This window comes from Pleurodeles waltl, chromosome 9 (genome assembly GCF_031143425.1).
Source record: "Pleurodeles waltl isolate 20211129_DDA chromosome 9, aPleWal1.hap1.20221129, whole genome shotgun sequence".
Classification (NCBI taxonomy): Eukaryota; Metazoa; Chordata; class Amphibia; order Caudata; family Salamandridae; genus Pleurodeles; species Pleurodeles waltl.
The window spans coordinates 412,621,549-412,643,063 of NC_090448.1; the positions used below are offsets into that span (position 1 = coordinate 412,621,549).

General features: G+C 45.0%; 2 protein-coding genes across 3 annotated transcripts in view; both read left to right on the forward strand.

The window, feature by feature from the left end:
• The window catches only part of BSCL2 (BSCL2 lipid droplet biogenesis associated, seipin), a 236,476-nt gene extending 234,069 nt beyond the window's left edge, over positions 1-2,407 (forward strand). The window contains exon 13 of one of the 2 annotated variants that reach the window (XR_011198732.1): positions 1,763-2,397. The gene's annotated coding sequence lies outside the window, so the exon portion shown is untranslated. Of the gene's footprint in view, positions 1-1,762 lie in introns of both variants that reach the window. The other variant, XR_011198731.1, reaches the window with a different exon arrangement.
• A 149-nt stretch (positions 2,408-2,556) lies between these two features.
• LRRN4CL (LRRN4 C-terminal like) lies at positions 2,557-10,049 on the forward strand. Its single transcript, XM_069207190.1, has 2 exons — positions 2,557-3,239; positions 8,322-10,049. The coding sequence occupies exon 2, from the start codon at positions 8,328-8,330 to the stop codon at positions 9,231-9,233; it is 906 nt and encodes a 301-aa protein (XP_069063291.1). The 5' UTR covers positions 2,557-3,239; positions 8,322-8,327; the 3' UTR covers positions 9,234-10,049.
• Positions 10,050-21,515: the final 11,466 nt, after the last annotated feature.

Consider the following 21,515-nt stretch of genomic DNA (forward strand, 5'->3'; position numbering starts at 1 on the left):
CTTGTTCAGGCTGGTTGAAAACCCCTGGATTGTAAGTGCACGAAATCTTGATGCTGTTGAACTTATTGGCGTGAAAAGACCGCAAGCACAAATGGAGCTGATAGACATGCAGCACAACTCAGCTCTCGAAGCATCTTTTTGGGGGCAGGCACCAGAATAATTCTGGAACACTGTGCCTTCTGACAAATTTCCTGTTCTTTTTACAGTGGCCCAGAAAATAATTTGTATGTTTGGGTCAACATATGTTTGCGAAAGTTCATTTTCCACAATGGGACTTTTGAAGAGTAAATTCAGAAATAAGCTAACAGACTTACATCTGGATCAGCTCTTAAGGCTTGCCGTTTCAGACATAATACCAGATTACAGAACACTAATAAGAGACATGAAGTGCAAAATAAGTTCTTAGTATGTCTTCCTTTGACATACCTATTTTCCAGACTCAGAGAAAACTGTGCTGCATTGGGCCTGTTCTGAATATCCTGTTCACAAGGATTACCATGCCATGCCTCTTAAGATTACTATTGTCTGATAATAAAAATGTTTTTCAAAATGTCCTCTTTGTAGGTTTGTAGTTATACCTGGATTCAAAATGCAGCATTGTTTAGCAATGTTTTGAAAAAGGGGGTGGGGTGGTTGTGCCCCCTATAAGCCCTGCCCCCCCCCACCCCCACCCCCCCCACCGCTTTCACTTCAGTGCGGCCCTTGGCCGCAAACCATACTGCAATTTTGGCCCCCGAGAAAAAGTTTGTGAGTACCCATGGTTTAAAATAAATATAGTGGATGCAGTCTGCAATTTTCACATTAGTTTTGGCTTTGATCAAAGAAATATTATTCTGCTTTTTTACCATTATTTCTACAGATTTTACCTCCTTTCACCACATAAATGTGCAAATATTTTCGCTGATATGCACGTTTCTCTACATATTTGGGTTGCCTTTATTAAAGATCATCTCCTGGATCTGATTGCAGTCCAGTCTCAATATATCTAACTCTTTAAGATGAATGAGTGAGGATCTTCTGCACTTCTCATGCATGTCTGATATTATCCCCCAACAGCCTCTGTGTAGGCTGAACAGCGGCTTTTGGGTGAAAACAAAGTCTTAACCTGCTGAGTGGGAGCAAGACTTTTGCTCATTGGAAACAGATTGGGCATTTGCCCGCCGGGTTGAAATTAGGCAGTGTCCACTCATTTGAAAATTGTTTGCCTACTCACTGAATATCTGGCATTTTGTATTGGGTGGTCATGAGGGCTTTGTCCATTGAATGGAGGTGAAGTAGGTGTCCTTTGCTTAGAGGTAAGGCTTTTGTTCTGTGGGTGAATGTGAGCCTTTTGGTTGTTGATTGCAAATGGGTGTTTGTCTGTTTGGTGGCGATAAAGCCTGTGTCTCTTGTGTGTGTAGACTATGCGTTTCTCTGTTGTCTGAGGCACAACTTTTGTCTGGTCTGTGTGGATGTGCAACTTTCCTGTTCTGTGGGTAGTTTGTATCTTCTTTGTGTACATGAAGAGCCCTTCAACTTTTGTGGATATTATGCCTTTAGTAGACACTTGCCTTGATTGTGTTATGAGATAAGTCCTTTTTGTGTGTGCAATATAAGGCATTCCTGCATCGTATGAGACTAGACTTTCTTCTATCAGGTGAGGGAGATACTCCACTGTTTGTGAAACTGAAGTCCTCCTCCATTTTGAGTGTAGAAAAAGGCAACCCAGCATGTAATTGTGGGGCATGATCTTATCTTATCTGTACCCCTCTCTTGTCTGCAGATGAGGCCTTCTTCCTTCGTGTGTGAAGACCAGACCTGCTAGCAATTTTCTGTCAGACGGGACTCTGCGGCACCCCATTAAACATCTGAGACATCTTACCACTAGATTTAGTGAAGCTGGCTGAACATTGTCATATGGCATTTGTGCAATATTCTCTGTCACTGATCTTGTTTACACCAGAAATTATATTCTCGGTGTTAGGATGATGTCTGCTTTCTAATGTGTGTTCTCAAGTTTACTCTTGTTTGTGTGTGTAGTCGAAGGTCTTTACCAGTTTACCTGCATGCCGTCCAGGAGCAGCGGTACCTGCGTTTCCCGCCCTGAAATATGTATTTGAAATGATAGTTCTGTTCCATTCTATAAAGCGCATGTGGATACAATTTTTATTGTGTATATTAGTAATTGGCACCATTTACACTAATGTTTGGACACTCGACTGAAGCACGGCATATGGCGTGTGTTTTAACACAATAAAATGGTGTCCTATGTATTATTTCAAATACCCAGAAATAAGCGTACATATTGTAAAAAGTAATATTATGTGGCTTTGTAGATGTGAGCCTGTATCAATGACGTTTATTAAGGCAGTCCCTTACTTTCGTAGGCCAGCGTTCCTTGGGTACCTTCCTAGGCCTGGGCTACACACATCGTTTCGTGAAGCTGTAGCCCCACTAGCCCCACCCCCACCCCCACCCCGAAAGCGCCGCCGTTTCCAAATGTTGGACTCCGCAGACTGCTGGTGTGTGGACGGAGGAGTCCTTGAATCCTGGACATCTGCAATTCTTTTTTTGGGTGAAGAGTGAAGGTTGTTGGTTTTGCGAAACATGGAATGCATCTCCAGCGGGGAGGGTGCGCCCTCGCCCGAAGAGGCCGACAAGGCCTCGTGAGCTCACATTTTTGGCAGAAATTCGCAGATATCTTAGATTTCCTAATAAGGGAAGAACCCCGGGAGCACACCTGGGGTGTGAGAGACAGCGGGGCTGCCTCTTCCCTTTCTCCAGCCTCAGTCAGTCTCTGAGTCAGGCCCAGTCGGGCTGGGCTCTAGCGGGGGTGGGGCCCGGGGGGAACATGAGATCACGCACCTGGGGCTATAAAGGCTGTGCTTAAGCAGAAGCAGGCAGATAGAAAAATACATAAATAAAGTCCAGGGTCGTGCGTACTCGACTCTCCTCGCTCAGCTCGAACGTGCGGGAATTTCATTGACTGAAAGCGTCTGAGAGGAACTTGTGAGGGCAGACAGGCGGGAGGGCCTCGCATGCACGTTCACCGGCCCCCACGGCCTCTCAGAAACACAAGCCGCGAGGGCTACCGCGAACTGAGCATCGGACTGGATAGAGAGCGTCGTGTGCACGCACACTGCTGTGACAGCCACTTGGGAAGCAAGAGACCTGTCTGTAAGGGCGTCTCGTGGACAGACACCGGCAGCCAGGGACATTTGTGAACTGAGGCCCAGCACAAGTTAAATCGCCAAATACAGGTCAGATTGTTTTTCTTCTTTATTTTTTTTTTTTACAGATTTATTTATTCACCATAAAATGGGCCCTCTTTTTCCCATATCCTTAATCATTCTCTTTTCTCATGTTTCCCATCTCTAATTTCTTTACCCCTCTCTTGTACTGCAGCCACATTCAGAGCCCCCTCTCTTGTTTACCAAGACTGCACCATCGCCCCTCTCTTATACACTGGCCCCCCATCACTCCTCTTCATCTTTCCTCACGCCCACCTTTACTTTATTTTTTAACTTTTCACAGACCACTTCCATCTATTCTTTCCTGTGTTCCCCGTTCACTTCCTTCCTCTTGAAAGGTCCCTTATGTCACTCTCTCCCCAATGTCCTTAACTCAATCCCTTGCAGTGGCTCCCACCATCTTTAGTTACTCACTCCCATATCTTCCAGTCTGCCTTGATGTAGCTCCTCTCTCTACCTCACCAATCACTAAATTCGCGTTCATCTCTCTACCTCACTCTGTCTATTTTTTCTCCCTGACTAGCTCTGTGTCACCTCTCGACCACCTCTTGTCTCTCTCGCCCTCACATCTCATCTTTCTCCACTCTTCTACCTCACTCCTCTCTTTACATCCAATTTACTCCCTTTCCACTTCTCTGGGCACCTCACCTACACAATGTCACTGCTTTACTCATCTCTGTCTACCTCACCTCTCACAATACACTTTTTAATACCACCTTTCTGCACTTGTCTCTCACATCTTTATTAGTCTTTCATGTTCTCACCTGTCTGTCTACCACTCTCTGGGCGTACCTCTCTGCTTCTGTAACAGTTCTCTCAAACTCAGCTGCTGCAGTTTCCATTTCAGCCCCATCTACCTCACCTCATTCTCAAACTCAACTCTCTTTGGCCCACCTCTCTGCTTGCATCTCTCTACCTCACCTCGCCCTACCTCTGTCCCAACCCCCTGTCTACTTCGCCATTCTTCACTTCATTGCTTTATCTACAGGTCTCCTTTATCTTATGCAGAGGCAGAGGTCTCTGTCCAGACAGAAGTGCACGCATAGAAAGATGACACGCAAGGGAAGGCAGATGAGGAGAATTTAGGAGACATTTTCAGATTTCACCAGATTAAATGTAGAAAAAACATGAAGGTAGTGCTTTGATTTTCCCCGTTGCAGCGAGAATGCCAGGTGTGAAGGATGATTCATATATGATTACGAATATCCCTCAATTAAATCTTAATTTTTAAGAGTATGTGTATATGTCTCATTTGAATAGTATGCCCTCTTGAGCCTAATATAAACCCACCTTTCTTGTCCACCCTGGGCAGAATAGGCAAGTTATATATTGAATTACGGATAAAATATTGTTGCAAGACGAAAAAAATCTAGATATAAGTGCAGAAAGAAATGGCTTTGGACAACTGATGTTTAAGCTTTCTTTGATTTACTATTTGGCTTGCAGGTGCCAAGCAGCTTAAGCGTTCCGATGTCTTTGTGTGCCCCCGTTTTTGAAAGTATAATATATAATGGCACCAGGAGAGCTTGAATACATTGAAAATGGCACTCAAGTATCTAGTTATTCTAGCAGGGACCCCCAGAATATGCCTTTCCCCAGGCCCTGAAAATCATTATGATGACCCTGTGTAGGCCATGGCTTTCTTACCTGCCTCTTGTTCCTTTCATATGGTCTTAGAGCAGATTTCCCTCGTTTTCGTGCCCTAGAAGCACACTAATTTACCTTCTGTCACTTGTTCACAAGCCCTCGCACACTTTTTCATTCTCACTGTGACAGCAGGCCGTCACTCTCGCACTCCCCTGAGAGACCCTTGGTTGTTTTATCCCCCACTCTTTCCCAGTGCCCCTTAATCATTCATTAGCCCCTCTCTCATCTCTCTCATCTCTCTCTACCCCCTTTCTGAAGGCCTTCACCCAGTGTCATGTTTAACTAAGCGATCACTCTCCCTACCGCTATTCCTAGGTCATCTGTCACTTTCCTCCGGCTCTTATTCAGTTACCTCATCATTCTTTTATAGCAGTATACTCGCATGCTACATGCCTTCTGAGGGCTATGTAGGGTGCCATATTGGAGAGAACTAGAATGACAGTTTTCATTTTGTCCATTTCTATCATTCCTCATTATATCCCCTCAGGCCCACACTCCATTTACTGCATCTGTTATTGCAAAGCCCTCCACTCACTTCTCCCCACGCCTTTGCCTTGCCACCCCTGGTTTTCTTGTTTCCTTACTCTCCCTCTGAGTCAGCAGACCCTCACACCCTTTCTTCCCCTCCGTCCTCTATTTCTTGCTCTCCCACGTCCTCACTCGCTTTTCTCTTTCTTTAGATCCGCAACCCTCTGTAATTTTCCCACAGGCGATCCCTCACTCCTTTTCATCCCTTCATTCTGGAGATCTGAACAGTCCCCGCTCTCCACTGACAGGACTGCTTTAACTCAGGGCTGGTAACACAGTCCATATCACTCACTTTCGGACCCTGGTTCTCTTGCAATAAGGCCCCTCTTTGATTCTCCAGACAGGAGAGTAGCTTCAAGGTGGTTGTTTGGGGTGTTACACCCCTTAAGTAGTTGGGTACAGGTGCTTTTAGTCGGTTATGGTGAAGTGTCTATCGGATTTCACAAGGCATTTTTCCATACACACAGAGAAAAGCTTACACACACTAACCCTCCCTTGTTTGGAAAGTCTGAAAAAATGTTAGTTATTTTACCAAATTTTGTATTTTTTCTTACTTAGTTACCCTTACCGATCCATATTCTTCTCCCTTTCCACTGCCCCTCCAGTCCCTCTCCTGCGCCCTGCTTGTCTATAATGTATTTTAACATTCTGTGCCAGAGTGATTGTTGGGAAGTTTGAAGATGACTTCTCCCAATCTTAGTTACCAAGCTACGCCATCTCCATGCCCGTACTCGCCCATGTTTTTTATTTATCTGGCCATTATTCACTCTTTTTTTAAAGCTTACTCTGCACCTTCCTTTGGTTCTGTAGCCACCCTTTCTCGTTCATTAGATCTGCATTCACCACCCACCAAGTTTCCTAGATCTTCACTGAGATTCACCCCTCTTGCTTCTCTGAGGACTTACTCATTTATCTCTCTTGTGCCTTTAGCCTCACACACTTCCCTCCTGGTTCTGTCTCCCCCTTTCGCTTTCCTCTCCAATTTTCCAAGGTCTCCAGCTCCCTCATTCTCAAGTGCATCATTCACAGTCCTCTCTTGTTCCTCATACCGTCACCCCTAACTCCACAAGTCACTCCAGTCTTTTCTTTTTCTCCAGGCCCTCACTCCTTTTCTTTCCTTTCAAGATCAGACATCCATGACACCCCCCGTAGTACGAGTTCAGCAGGAGAAATACGGAGAGAGCTGAGGTTTGCCTTTCAGGCTTTGAGGATGAGGGGGCGAGGGGCAGCATCTCCTACTGTCTCAAAAAAAGACAGTTAAATACCACCTTTGTTGGCATCTAGATGGTCTAGGCTTGGCTTTAGAATCTGTGCCTGTAGGCCCACGGTAACCATACCAGCAGATTTTGCCAAGTTTTACGGCTGCAAACTGTCTAAACCACACCACAATAAAATATGCAGAAAATATGAATCACACGTACACGAACGATACTGCAACTCAAAATAGAAAAACAGATGCTGGTCTGTGACTTAATCCTCGACACATGGGCACGAAGATGAAGGTACCCAAACCCGACAGCGCTGCAAGGCCATTCTGCTGTGTAATACAGTGCTACGCAAATTTCTTTTAAAATAACACATCTCTTTGGCACATTAGTTACTGGGAAATTAATCTTGCAAGGACAGGGAGCATACTTGTCAGCTCGCCCTCATTTGGAGAGTTTTAGCCTCTCCTGAGAAACAGAATACCTTCATAAATTTCAGGGGCCTCTTTTCCGATCTATACCGCCCACCAAAATCTGTGCATTCACTTCAGTGGAGTCACTCTGGCAAATATCCGACTTCACCTTCATGGGTGAGTCAGTGGGTTAACAGGTGTGGTGGAAGGCAGAGAGCGCCAGATGCACCCCTATCTCGGTGTGGGAAACATCAGAGATTAAACTTTAGATAGAAGAGTCTGGGTATGGGATGGTGATTTCAGTCTTGAATGTTTATTGTAAATGTCTACTTGATCCTCCCAGTCATGCGATTCGGGTTCCATTTGAAATCAACATGGAGTCTGGAACAAGGCTGACTAACATGTCTTCTATACTATTACATACTACTATAGTATTATACAGTATTTTGTATATATTGTGTTTTATAGTGGTAGTGTCGTTTGTTCTATTATATGTTGTGTTACTTTTGTGGGGATGTTTTAGTAACTCTCGTCTATATCCTCTCTCACCGTCCTCCATCACTTGTTTCTCAGGTCTTCACTTTTCTCCCACTCAGTCTTATGTCTTTACTGTCTTCCCTCAATACATGTCCCCATATTTTTGATCCTCAGGCCCGAACTGAGTTTTATTAATTTATTGCTTCTCATGTCTTCACTCCCTCCCAGCTCTAGTTATCCGGACTGTTGTTTACTTTTCCGCACCCTGTCTCTCGTTCACAAGTACCTCACTCACAGATCCCCTAATTCTCAATCCTAATAACCTCAATTACTTACAACCTCTTTTGTTTGCACGTTCTCACCCACGTTATTATTCTCTTATTCCTTAAGCCCTTACTCACTTTTCCACCTTGCTCGTTTTCTGAATGGTTTTCCTCACTGTATTATTGGCAAACTTTTACTTACTACCTCTTGGCCTGCTGATCCTCAGTACTTTACTTCCCCCCTCCTTTTATTCTTAGTCTCTCTCGCTCACTACTGCTTTTCTTCTCCAGTTATCACTCGTCTTCCTCTCTGGTTCTGGAGGTGTACAGGGTCTTTACTGTCCATCTTTTTACCCATGCCCTCACTAATTTTTCCTCTAGTTTCTCGAGCACTCATTCGCTTGATGTTTCTTCTCACAAATGTGTTCCCTTCCCACACCCTAACTTACTATAATTTCTCAGGCTTTCAACCATCACCTTCTCATTCTGTTACCCTCATTCAATCAACCCCATTGTTCCTAAAACATCCACTCACTTATCAAACCTCTTTTTTTGTAGGCACTCATGGAAAGCATTCGGAAGGCCATTTTGTGGGCTCACATTGCAGCTTTGTCGCTGCTTCTATTTGGCTTGATGTCAGCAGTCTCACAACCTACAGATGGAAACACTACATCCTCCACTCCTTTGAGTACACACCAGGACTCTGATGGCCCCACCAAGGAACTCCACATCACATTGCCGAAGTCCACAGCTACCACCTCTCGCAGCCTTCACAACACTTTGACGAGGATTCACTTTGCTATCCCTGACTATGAGGAATATGACTACCCGACTGATGATGAGGATGAGGTCCCCTCCATGGCAGCCACCACCCGCACGCCTGCTGTTCCATGTGATTATGACCGATGTCGCCACCTACAGGTACCCTGTGATGAGCTACAACAACTCAGCCGGTGCCTGTGCCCGGGGGTCTCCGGCACCCATGTGCGTCCAGATCCACCAAGGCTTGGTGATATACAGGAGTCTGAGGGGGTGCTTACCGTACATTGGTGCTCCCCATCCTCTACCGTGGACCAGTATCACATCGAGGTGCGGAGGGATGACAATTTGGAGACCCTGAGTTCTGTCACTGTGAATTCCACCCATCGCCTTACCACGCTGGAAAGCTTGCAATCAGGCAAGAATTACGTGGTGTGTGTGGTGGCAGTGAACCAGGCCGGTTCCAGTGAGGTCAACCAGGCAGAATATGGGCCGTGCCGGGAAGTCCAAATGTCAGGCAGCCAGCTCCGCTATTTGTATATAGCCCTGGGTGCCAGTGCTGCTGCCCTGCTCCTGGTGGGCATTTTGGGCATAGCCTGTTATTATCACAGCCGCAGGAAGAAGTCTTTATTGCACAGCTCCAGAGATACCACAATGCCATCTGGGGTGCCCAACATGTCCTACCGAAGTGAGAGCATAGAGCAGCTTTGAGGAGCACAGTATTTGGGGCTTGCCAATGCCATCACCACTTACACTTCTTGAACTGCACATTTTTCATCCACCAGCATCAGAAAGGTGTCCTTGCTAAAAATTTAATTTGTGGCGTTGGGTGCCAGTGTTTGACACCAGAACTTAATTTCTAACACCGTGCTTATTTATGACAGTCCACCACAATGTGGCGTTGTCTGTTTTTGAGGAGAGCACTTTAGCAGAGTGCTTAATAATTCATTGTACATAAAAAATAATAGCAGTCCATTCTTACAGCTTTGGGTGGTATGGAATAATCTAAATTGTCACACTAATAAGAGTATGATGTTTAGAAGGCAGCTTTGGTACTGCCATCTGATAACACTGGCAGGGGCAGAGGGTTGTATAAGCTGCAGGTGCCTCCTTAGCAACATCCTTGGCCCGAGAGCTGTTATTATTATTGGTCCTGCTTAAAACTCCAGTCTCCATCAAAGCAAGAACTCGAAATGAGGGAAGGGTTATCCTCTGTTCCTCATGTTTCTTCTCTTTAGACCACCTAAATGGGGATTCAGGTACTCGGTCTTTCCAATGTACGGTGGGTTGACACCATGCCCAGTTTTTTTTGTGAGCCTTATACATGGACTTATTTAGGCCGTGGGATCATGGTGGCCACCAAGGGAGCTGGACTTCGCCTTGGATGTGCACAGGCCCAGTCACTAATGGCACTGCCTTTTGTGGGCACCACCTGAACTTACATTTCAGTCAATCTCAGGACTCGTCTATCATCTCATTGTAAATTTGTGTATATTTAAATTAAATTATTTATATTTTTAAGTGAAATTGACTCATTTGTGTTTTATGTGCGCGGAGGTGGTATTCTTGTTTGTGGGAGGACAAATGCTCCAGCTGTATGCTTCCCCATCCTCACTGCACCCCCATTTCTTCGTTGTGTTCCTAGGAATGATCCATTCGAGCATTCTGTGCTCTATTCACACCTTCCTTGGGAGGCAGATGTCAGTAGGAAAGTGGACAGAAATGAATGTAGGTTACAAGGGGGCGAGAAGTCGTACCCCATGGCCATAGAGGGGGGGAGACAAGTCGGTTATGATTGGTTGGATGTGATAGACCAGTGACTGAGATGTTTCAGATCCCTGGGGAAGAAGCAGGTTAGTTAAGCAAGTATTGGTAATTCCATTAGATCTGACTTTGGTAGGCTGGTACAATTGTTTTTCTTTAGTTTTTTTTTTTTGTATATGGCAAGTGTATGCTACAAAGAGAAAAAGAAAAAAAACATGCCACCTACACATAGTGACCATACACTTACAATTCAAAAAAATAGATTCAAAATAAATTAACCACAATGGCTCTATATGTCTTTTTGTCATTTCTTTCCTTGTGCAGAAGTCAATAAAATTGGTTATAAAAAATACATTAATTAAGCATTGCATATAATTTAACTGCCTGTGTGCTTCCTATCATGCAGGTGACTTATAACCTGTTTAGAAACCCATTTTTGTTTTAATGCACATCACACGAAAATATTATTTTTCTAATCTGAAAGGAAAATGTTCCATTGCTTCTTGCTACTTTAGTCAGAAGACTTAGTTTAAAAATACTGTCCGAGTAAAGTATTGGCCCACCAGCCAGTCATTGAAATGGACTTCTTAAGGCAAATGTGCATGTTTAATCAGGAAAAATGCCCTCACTCACAGTGCAAGGTAGCCAGTGAAGCGGGTTACTTCCTCACCCAATACTATATGTTGTGGTGAGTGGAGGCAGAATGTGAATGATAGTGAAGAACAGATCTCTTAAAATGAGCTATGGATGCATTAGGTATCTGTCTCCAAGACCCAATGCCATAAACAGCCTGTACAAAGACTTGCAGAACCCGTCCGTTTTGCCCAATGAACTATTTTCTTAGACTCCCCTCTCACTCTGGGCAACACACTTGTGGTAAATCGCTAGCCTGAAAAAGTATTGCTTTTGTAGTGTGCTGAGATTCCTTCGGAGCCGTAAGAGACCAGGACTCAGTCTGGGTTAGTCGAGGCCTCAAAAATAATTCCATGAACCAGGATCCTTGAAGCTCCTGGAAGGTGGGTGGGCTCAACCAGGGGGTGGCAGATGTATGTATTCGCTAGTTGGGTGGCAGGAATGCATGGCTGGTAATGCTGTTTAAAGAATGCGATGGTATCATGAGAAATAAACACTTCGTATAATGAGACCGAATGGTGTATCAAAGGATCTATCAGAGAATATTTACCCAGTCACCTACAGATTTCAACTAATGAGGATGTAAAAAGAGCAGGTGGGATGGGAAACGCTGCTACATATCGTTTTTATGCCTGACTGAGCCACCTCTGGGTTGTAAGATACAGGCTTAAAAAAAAAAATAGTTTAAATATTTGACATCCACCTTCCATACCCTAAAACACTTGTGTCATTCTGCCTTTGACTAGTCGCTATAGGTCTTACAAAGCATGAACTCACACCACAGATCACAAATAAACCACGTATCGGAGATTTTAATCAATCGGGTGCCTTGATGAAACTTCTTTATTTATTCAAGCTGGCGTTTACACTTGAAATCCTCAAAGGAACACATATATACTCATTTGAGTAATGCTGTATGGGGTAACCGGTGGTTCTGCAATTTCATCAGAGCAACAACAAAAAACATGTTAATATTGATTACAGTACTATAAATATGGGCACTTAGCCCTATATGTACATTGATCATCATTGAGACTTAGACTGAGCATATGATATCTATGAGCATGGTGTTGCTTGTGGAGACAATGTGTAGGAGGCTCAATAAATCCACCTAGCCATGGTCACTGTGCCTGAAACTGGTCGCAAAACAGTACAAAGATAGTCCCAGTTGTTTTACATGTTTATTTGCTGATTGATAGGCACTTAGCCATGTCTGCACGTATTATTAATGTCTTTAGGACACATGGAAGTACTTTGCCTCAGAAACTTCATTAATTGCACAGCAATCCCCTTTAAATTGCATCACTTGACCCGAGAACACATCGTCATTCTTGAATTGTTTGTTTTAATGATTTTATGTCGATGACTGCCGTACCCAGAATGCTTTATTAATAGCAGGACGGAGTGTGTATATAAGTATACAGTAAGAAGGGACTCACCGTGATCAAAACTCGGTGAAGTTTAAACGCGTTGGTATTTGCCATATCTATTTTGCAACAAACGAGAATATTTTGGAGATCCTCAAGTGCATTGGTCGCTCTTATGCAGTATTGTACAAGGGTCGGTCTACCCCTGCCCACCGGCACCAGGAGGTTGTGTGCGCCGCTCACCCATGACCGGATTGGATTTTTGTGTGTGTGTTTACACACACTCACACACCATCTAATGTTCACACACCAAAGTTCAGTAGAATTTGCTAAATCGGTTACCACACATATATCCTGTCTACACCCTTTGTTTCAAGTACAGCTTTTGGCTTTCAGTGTCTGGGTTCGACACACCATAGATGTACAAGGCTTCAAGAATAATGGGTTATGTTTCAGACAAGGAGACTGCACCACTTAGATACCACTATGCCAGTAGTTGCACCAAACTAATTTGTTATTCTGAGGGTTTGTGTGGTCAGAGTGTCACTCAAGGGTCTCCTTCTATTGATTCCTAGGTGTGTTTGGCAGACTATTTTTTTTATGTAAATTTTCCCATTCTCCCTACTAGAGGGTTAAAACTGCGCCTTTACTCGTAATGCAGTTTATTAACTTAAAGATTGATGCTTATCTTCATTCCTCAAGGAGTTGGTGTGACATCACGCCCAGTGTGGGCAAAGTCAAAGGAGCTGTGATTTTCCAGACTGGCAGTGGAATGCCCGGATTACTTGCCCATCTCAGTAATGACCCATGGACACCCGTCCACCTCAGAAAGGGAAAGGCTAAGGGATAGATTTATCAACATTTTGGGCCAATGCAGTGTCACTAAAAGTGATGCAAACAGAAACATACTGTTGATATGGGTTTTAACATTCAGCACAAAACTTGTTTTGTATTGGAAAGTAAACCTAAATGAAAGCAAAGTATCACTATGTGCAGCTTTGTGCCATTTTGCAGCAATGGGAGGACCATGTGTGGTGCATGTCATTTCCATGCAATCACCCAAGGAAGTTGAAGCAAAGGCCACTCTACTAACGTTTGTAGACTGGGCGCTAGTCCTTCCACAGGAATGTGTAGATTTTTGAAGCAAAGTTTGAGAAAAGTTTTTTTTTCCGCCCCACTTTTCAAACTTTGTATATTAGTGGTACTGTACAGCACACATACAAAGTTGGAAAGGATTTTAAACTATGTCAAAGCATAATTTTCGTACTGAAAGTGTATCCCTCCAGTGCATAACCTATGCTAGACATCACACAGAAACACTTGCACTGTGGTGCACGGCTATGTGCATGGTGAAAGCCTGCATACATATTGATGCTTGGTAGTGTACTTGGTATTGTTGTGCATCATACAGGCAGGACGATCTAACCCTCTGGCTGCCCAGGTGTGTGTGTAAAAGTGTACCCTTAGTTTCTCCAGAGTAGAGTGAGTGATCTTTCATGCTTGGATTACGGGAAATCGCCCTAGATAATGACTGCCTGTCTAGTATTGGGAACACAACCTTTTCAGTGTAGGTATTCCTACGCCCACCACCATGTAAAACTCGTGGTTTTCAATAACTGGACCGTCTCTTTACTCTTAAGTCTGTGTGTGGTAAGACTGCTGTAAGATGTGGTTGAGATCTTTGCTCGAGGAAGGCGTGTAGGCATGCAGCATTGTGTTCTCTATTAGCAGCCATATCTCTCAACTAATTGCCCTTTAGATGGGGTCACCTCCTTTGCCATAGCATCAGCCCTCCAACAAGCTAAATGCATTCCAGAAATGTCATCTGGATTGCCTGCCCTGAAAACTTTGCTCACCTTCCCAAAAATATTTTCACCTCCATTGATTTTAACAGTATCATCCTCTTAAATCACTTCACCTCATCCTGCTTGCACACTGAAAAAGTGTGAACTATTGGATGGTCAGACTATTTCCTGCTCCGGTTCCCACATTCATATCTGCCACAAATGTTCCGCCTTTAAAATGTATTGGGTTTGAGAAGTGGGGTTTTGAGATGAAATATTTCCTTCCCTCCAGTCGTCCCCAATTTGATGCAAAGGTTCCTATAAAAATGCTATATTTCTTGAGTTGGAGACCAAAGGAAATTTCAAGCAAAGCCCTTCCCTGATTGGGAGCCAGGCCCTAAAATGGGTACCTGTAGCCAGGACTTTGAAGGGCTACCCTGAGAAGCTGTGTGGCCTTGAAAAGGGGCTTCCTGAACATGGAACTTCGTGCTTCCCACTTCCTTTCAGTCGGAAGTCCAGTGTGAGAAGGACATCAGGAGCACCCAAGGAACTGCTTGCCGGCCATTCTGGTGCAATGAAGCTGCCCAATACGCCTGAAACCTGAATTCTTTCCTTGTTAGAGGACTGATCGCCCTCGCAATAATGACTACAAGTACAGGTGGGGACCTCTTACTGGTGGCACTGCCTGCCAGGCGTCCTCTTCCTGCAACACTGGCCCCGTAACCCCACCTTTAACCTGCTTCCACACAAGGCTGTGCCCAGAGTGGACCAGAGCTCACTTTTGTTTGACAGACATGTTACTCTTCCTCCTTTGGGACAAATGGTCGATCCACCTTCTCTATTCTGACTCGGGTGGACCGGAATGTTTCCTACACTGACCAGCAGCTCATCGGATATTGGGATGTCATCATCACTCGCCAGACCGTCTGCCCTAGGATGGTGTTCCAGTGCCTTATTTTCTTTTTCTGGACTTGCGGGAAAAGTCTTGTGTCCCTGCCAAAAAATCTTTAAAAAAAAAAAAAAAAAAAACACACAGTGAGAGAAAACGTCAAAGCTCTCAGGGCCATTAGCTTTTTGTTTTCCAAAAACAAACTCCTGCTTCAGAGTTTGTTTCTTAAAAACAAAACAGACTTTGCTGAGCACCAGCATAAATGATTGCACCCGCTTAGCAAAGCGCACAGTTCCATCAGATGAACCGCCATGGCGGCAGCCGTCTGGAGACATGGAGATCTCCACCAGGCAGCGGAGATCACTAAATATGGTGGAGGGTCATTTGCCAGGACGGCGGCAGTTATGACCTCTGCACCTTGGCTCATGCCTGCCAAACACTAAGTAATGATGTCTATTCCTACAACAGGAACAAGCGTGCAAAAAGAGTGAGTAGAGGAAACAGAGTTTGCTATTACAGTTTTTTTTTACCACACGCAGGACGATCTAACCCTAAAAATGATAAAATCAGCAACATTTTTAGTGGCTACTGACTCTTTATGCCCCATCAAATGAAAAAAGCAAAAGCTGTGTGGGAAGGATCACTCCAGCAGGAGGCACAGGATGCTCATGTGAAAGTCATAGAAACGGGGTTAGCTTGGTGGTCTATAGCCTGGGTGAGCTTCTTTCTCTTGCTGTGCACGATATGGGCCCTCCAGGCTATCCAGGCAGAGTAAATACGACCTGGACCCAAACAGGAAGGACCCTATTGCGAGGGAATGTGACCAGAAACCCAACTAGAGCCTCTCTTAGAGCGAGCCAAGGCGAGTCATATCCGGTGCAGGATATGATCACAATGTGCAGTTTATTTTTTGTGGGCCGAGCACAGCCCATCAGTCATGTGGAAATGACACACAGCACGACTGAGTTTGCGGCGAGGATGGGTGTAATATTACAATGTTTACAAGGGAAGCCTTCAGCCAGTAATGCTAGGCACATCTGAACTTAGTTAAGGACTCACCAGGGGCCTTCTAGGAGTCTCTCAGATCACCAAGAGTCTCACGCAACCCACACGACTCGGGCTATCCGCCGTGTCAAGCATCTCACAACAGTCTCACAGACAGCGTGGTGGTCTCGAACACCCTCCCGGAGTGTCACAGACCAACTCTGGGATCACTGACCGAGCATTCAGGAGATCCTGTTGAAAGGATTGTGGGCTATGCTTCCAGACCACTCCAGGGTCTCACAGACCGACAAGTGGTCGTTCTTCTTCACGGCTCTTATAATTCAGGGGTCCAATACCTTTCTGGGGTCCCACAGCAGCCCCAGAGTATTCCAGACCACCGAGAGTCAGGCATTCCACCTAGGGGTTCCACAAACTGCCCTGCGTTGTCCCTCAGAAAGCACCCAGGGGTTTTGCACAATGTCAAAAGAGTCTCACCGGGGTGCAACAGGTGCAGTGGCAACTGAGCCCAGAAGCGTGACGGCTGAATTCATACCAAGCGTGGCTGTCTTTTAGAACCCAGCTGGGGCTCTATTGCCTTCCCAGCATTCCACCCACGGGCGTGGCTATCATTGGTGCGGCAGGTGCAGTGCACCGGGGTCCAGAGCCCTGATGACTGCTGTATTTTACTACAGCGCCAATAGTAAAATGGGCCAGTTTCCTTGCTTGTACCAGCGCCAATGGCATCCTTGCTACGGTACTGACGATACCTCTCGGTCTCACAGGTCACCCGACCTAGATATCTCACTCACAGATGCCCTCCAGGAGTCTTGGCGCTGTGTGGGCGTCTTGCATTGTCTCTTCCTAAAAATGAGAAGACGGATTACAGGTGCTGCACAAAAGGCTAGGAATAAACCAGTAATATATGGTAAGAGTGGGACGAAAGGCCAAGAGAAGTAAAGTCAAGAAGAGACGGTATGACAGTACTGCACGCAGTAGAAGATCCTAAGAATACTGCAGAATACATAAAACAAACTAGGGTACTTGAGATATGAGAAGATGGACTAGTAATACTGTAAATCGGAAAGGACACAACAACTACAGAAAAGCTAAGACATCAGGAGTATCACAGAAAATAGAAAATCAGAACTGATGCATAAAAGATACGACTAGACTACTAAAGAAAAGAGACGTCAGAGTGGGAGTATTGTGGAATAGTAAAGACAGATTAGGAGGACTGCAATACATCAAAGATGGTAGACACTGCAGAAAGAAGGGCGAGAATACTGCAAGACAAGAGAAAGATTTTGTTGAATTCAGAAAAGAGAATTACATATCAGGTGAGATAGACTAAAGGAGTGCTAAAAGGGCTTACTGCTAGACTGTCGTTTCGTTAATATCGTCTGACAAAAATAGGGTGTCCTAAATATCGATTACAAAAATACCACCTCACTGGAGATATAAATATGAAATCTACACCTAACCGGGAGATATCTCCACAATATTTTGTCAGATATTTTAGTAAACCGTATTCTGGCCTACAAGACCTGGAAAAGACAAATAACTAGGAATCCAACATCAAAGAGTAAACAGATTAGAAAAAGTGTAGAAAACAAAAGGCAGACTGAGACTGCTACAGCAAAGAAAAGAAGGACTAAGTGCTATAAAAATATAGACTTAGAAGATGGTAACTAATAAAAACAGGCTAGGAGGCCCACAGAAACCAAAGGATGAAGACAGACCACGAGTGTAAACAAGGTGGAAGACAAGAAGTATTCTAAAGGAGAGGACACAGGCAAGGCGCGCAGCAGAAAAGGAGACAGACTGGGAACACCAGGGCCAAGAGAAAGTAGAGTGGATCAGTACTGTAGAAATGCTATAATATAGACGTAGAGCAGGAAAGAGACGTCCGTCTAAGGCTTCAGCAGAGGAAAATCAGACAGACAGGGGTTTACAAGATAAAAACGGAAGGATGGTAAATATATCAGCACATTTGTCCTTAGACTAGGCCTTCTGCAGGAACACAGAGACTCGGACTCGCAGGATTTTAGAAAGGGGAAGGCATGCATGGAGTACTGCGGAAGTAAATAGACACACTCGTAGTACCACAGAAAAGAAAATGAGCGCAGATGTAAAAGACATACTTCGAAGCCAGCAAAACAGAACGCCCCCCTCTTTTTGTCTTATCCCTTCCCATTTTCTCTACCTTGACTTCACTATTCCCTGACTTACAATCACTTCTGCTTCTCTATTCATCTTCCCTCACTTCTACTGCCAGTGAGTTACATACCCCCTTCTCTTCTTACACCTTCCTACCTTTTCTCTCCTCCTCTACCCACTCGCTATACAAGCTCTTCCTTAACGAACCACTCCTCCCTCACAAACCCATTCTACACCATGCTGACTCCTCCCCAGGTCCTTTCACAGCCCCTTATACAACTTCACCTCCCCAGCCCCCATTTTACTTCCCCTAATTCTCCTCCTATTAATAATTCTCTGTCTGACCCACCGTCCTGAACCTCATCCCACTTGCACAGTCTCCTTTGTGGTTCTGTTTCACTCTCTCTTCCAGGAACACTTCTCTCCCTCTCCTGCCTGCCCCCTTAGTTTTATCGTTATACACTCCCCGCCTTCCCTCCAGTGCTTAATTTGTAAATAAGAACGGGACGGAGCCCAAAACTCTCCTGTGAAACATGCGGTTGCTGCAATTAAATGCGCAAGCGGAGAATACTGAGGCGGCGTAATCCTAACGCCATCCTGGGCCTCTTTATTCCCTTTACAGCCACTCCCTGCCCCTTCAGCTCACTCTTGCAGCTTTCTACTTTCTCCATTTGTGAGGCTTTCCGTCCTTCTCTTCCCCCGTCTTTCCTATATGTGTCTTTTGCTCGCAGTAAATTCCTCATGTAGAAAAATAAGTGCTGGACCCCCAAAATTAGTGCCGGTGATCCCCCCCCCCCCCCCCACCACCGGCTCGAATTAAGCCCTCCATCCCTCAGGAAACATTTTGCATGAAAGGACACCAGCATTCTCTCTCGCCAAGTGGCTACCTGTACTTCCCCTCTTTCTTGTCCCTCTCCTCCATTCACCTCATACACACACAGCCTGATTTTTACATGCCACCCTCCTCCCCCCACCCTGAACCCCCCACCAACATTCAGTACTGCAACCTGCCCCTCCCTACCATTTAAAACCCTTCTCCTTCCATCATCCCTTACTCATACCCTTCCACCATACACTGCACCCTCTTCATCACCTGTCCAACCTTCTGTACACTGCAACTCTCCACCTCTAACAGTCCTTCTCACCTTCTGCAATCACAAGCCTCTCCTCACCTATTCCGAGCCCCCATTTCCCTCTCTCCTTCCACTACCTTCGCTCATTACCCTTCAGCAATTTATAATGTGCCATTACCCTACTGCGACGGTGTGGTCAGGGAAACTATTATATATTGGGGATGGGTTCCTTAAGACACAGTAAGTAAGCCAGCCCCAAGGGATGGGGTCCCTGGGGCCATTAAAAGCTTGGGGAGGGGGTATTTTGAAATCAGAGAAAGAAAAGTAAATGGCAAGTACCATCAGAAAACAGAGCCTGCCATTTGATTTCTGTCTTGGAGTGTCTGTAATTACTTTGCCCCGGGGTTTGGGGTCCAAGGTGGCTTTCTAGGCTCAGGCGGGGGGGTGGGTGGAAGGGCACATGTACTGATCCCTTTTCTTAAAATGGTGGCCCCCAGGGCCTTATTAGGCCTCCCCACCCAAAAAAATGTGTCCCCCACCCCTTCGGACCCTGGCCCCCCTGAGGGAATTTAATAAAACAAGCGCTGAAGCATACACTTTTTACAAATTTTTACTGCAGATTTGCAGACTCTCCTTGAATTTGCAGAAAAAAAAATATTGTTCCCAGGCCTAGGGGGTCAAGCTATGTCTTGGTTTTGCATTTATTTAGGACTCCGGACTGAGTCCCGAGTCCTAAGATGGCTGCCTTGTTGATGTAGTGGCAGCCAGTCAGCTCTCACCAGGAGAGAGATCTGTTGGATCCACAGAGGTTCTACGTCCCTAGATATATAATTGTTTTGAACATTAATTGTTCAAAAACTACTGAACAACTGATTTACACCAAATCGCAAAAAGCACCCTTCCTGGAACAAGATATAGCTTTATGCCAAATTTGGTGTATATCCGTTCAGCGGTTTGGGCTGTATCTGTGTCTAAATTTCCTATGGAAAAATGAATGGGGAAAACACATTTGGGAGACCTGTTTTTCTTGGCATCTGTGTGATAGACCACGCCGAAACTTTTCATGTGCAAACTAGTCCAAAAGAAGCACTTTCTTAGAAAGTTTTGTGGAGATTCTTCAAACGGCATCAAAGTTATTAGCAACACAAAAAGGCATTTCCTATGGAAACACGATCCTAACTGTAACTACCTAGTATATGTATGTTAATATATATATTTATTATATATGTGTGTGCGTATATATATATCTATGAATGAATAGCTAAACAGTGCAGTTGTAGTTCATCAAAGTTTCAATAGGAGTGTTTTTTGTTTTGCTAATAACTTTGGCGCAGTTTGAAAAATCTGCACGAAACTTTAAAAAAAAGTTCATTCAATTCAGTTCTTTCCTTGAAAGTTTCCGGATGATCCATGAAGTAGAGGCCAAGAAAAAGGGGAGGCCCCAAAACGTTGATTTCCCTTGTTAATTCCAATTGGAAATTTTGGGAAGCAATAGAGATAACATGCATTGGCAAAGCCATTGGGTATGGCCTATCCAAAAGCTATTATCTTTGACAGTTTAATTCAGACATGTTGTACACTAGTACAACTGCTGTTCAGCATGGCTAAATGGTAGTGGTGAAGAGGAGAGTGGCATTGAGGCCCTCATTATGAGTTTGGTGGTCTTCGGGCAAGACCGCCATGCAAAATGCTGCTACCATAACGGCAATGGTGTCAGAACAGCAACCACTGTATTACGAGTCGAAAAGAACAAACCGCCAAAATCCAGTCACAAAACCAACATCGTCAAGCCGACCAACGGCGAAAGAGTGACTGTCTAACCGCCGGTCCCGCCACGCCAACACCATTCTGACCGCCCTATTACAAGTCATTTTCCAGCACAGTGACACATGCACAGCGGTAAACCATTGGCAGTTCGCACTGTGGCTGTACAAAGGCACCGCCAATAATAGCCAATGGCACATTGGACAGTTCGAATACCAAACACCTGAAAGAACATACACACACCACACACACCTGATCACTGCACTCTAAACCCCCCCACATGTCCACAATCCCTCGTGACTCCCACAACATGCCATAGAGACACGAGCCACAAAGCACATCCCATACACTACAAACCCCTTCACATTGCACACTTTGCACACTTTGCACACACCACCACCACAACCTGCCAGCACCCACATCCAAACACCCCCAAACCACCACTACCACGCACGGCACCCTACCTGTACAGCAACCCCCCTCACAACATGTCATGCCAGAAGCACCCACGGTTCACAGACAATGAGTTGCGGGTCATGGTGGACGAGATCTTTAGAGTAGAGCCAGAACTGATGGGA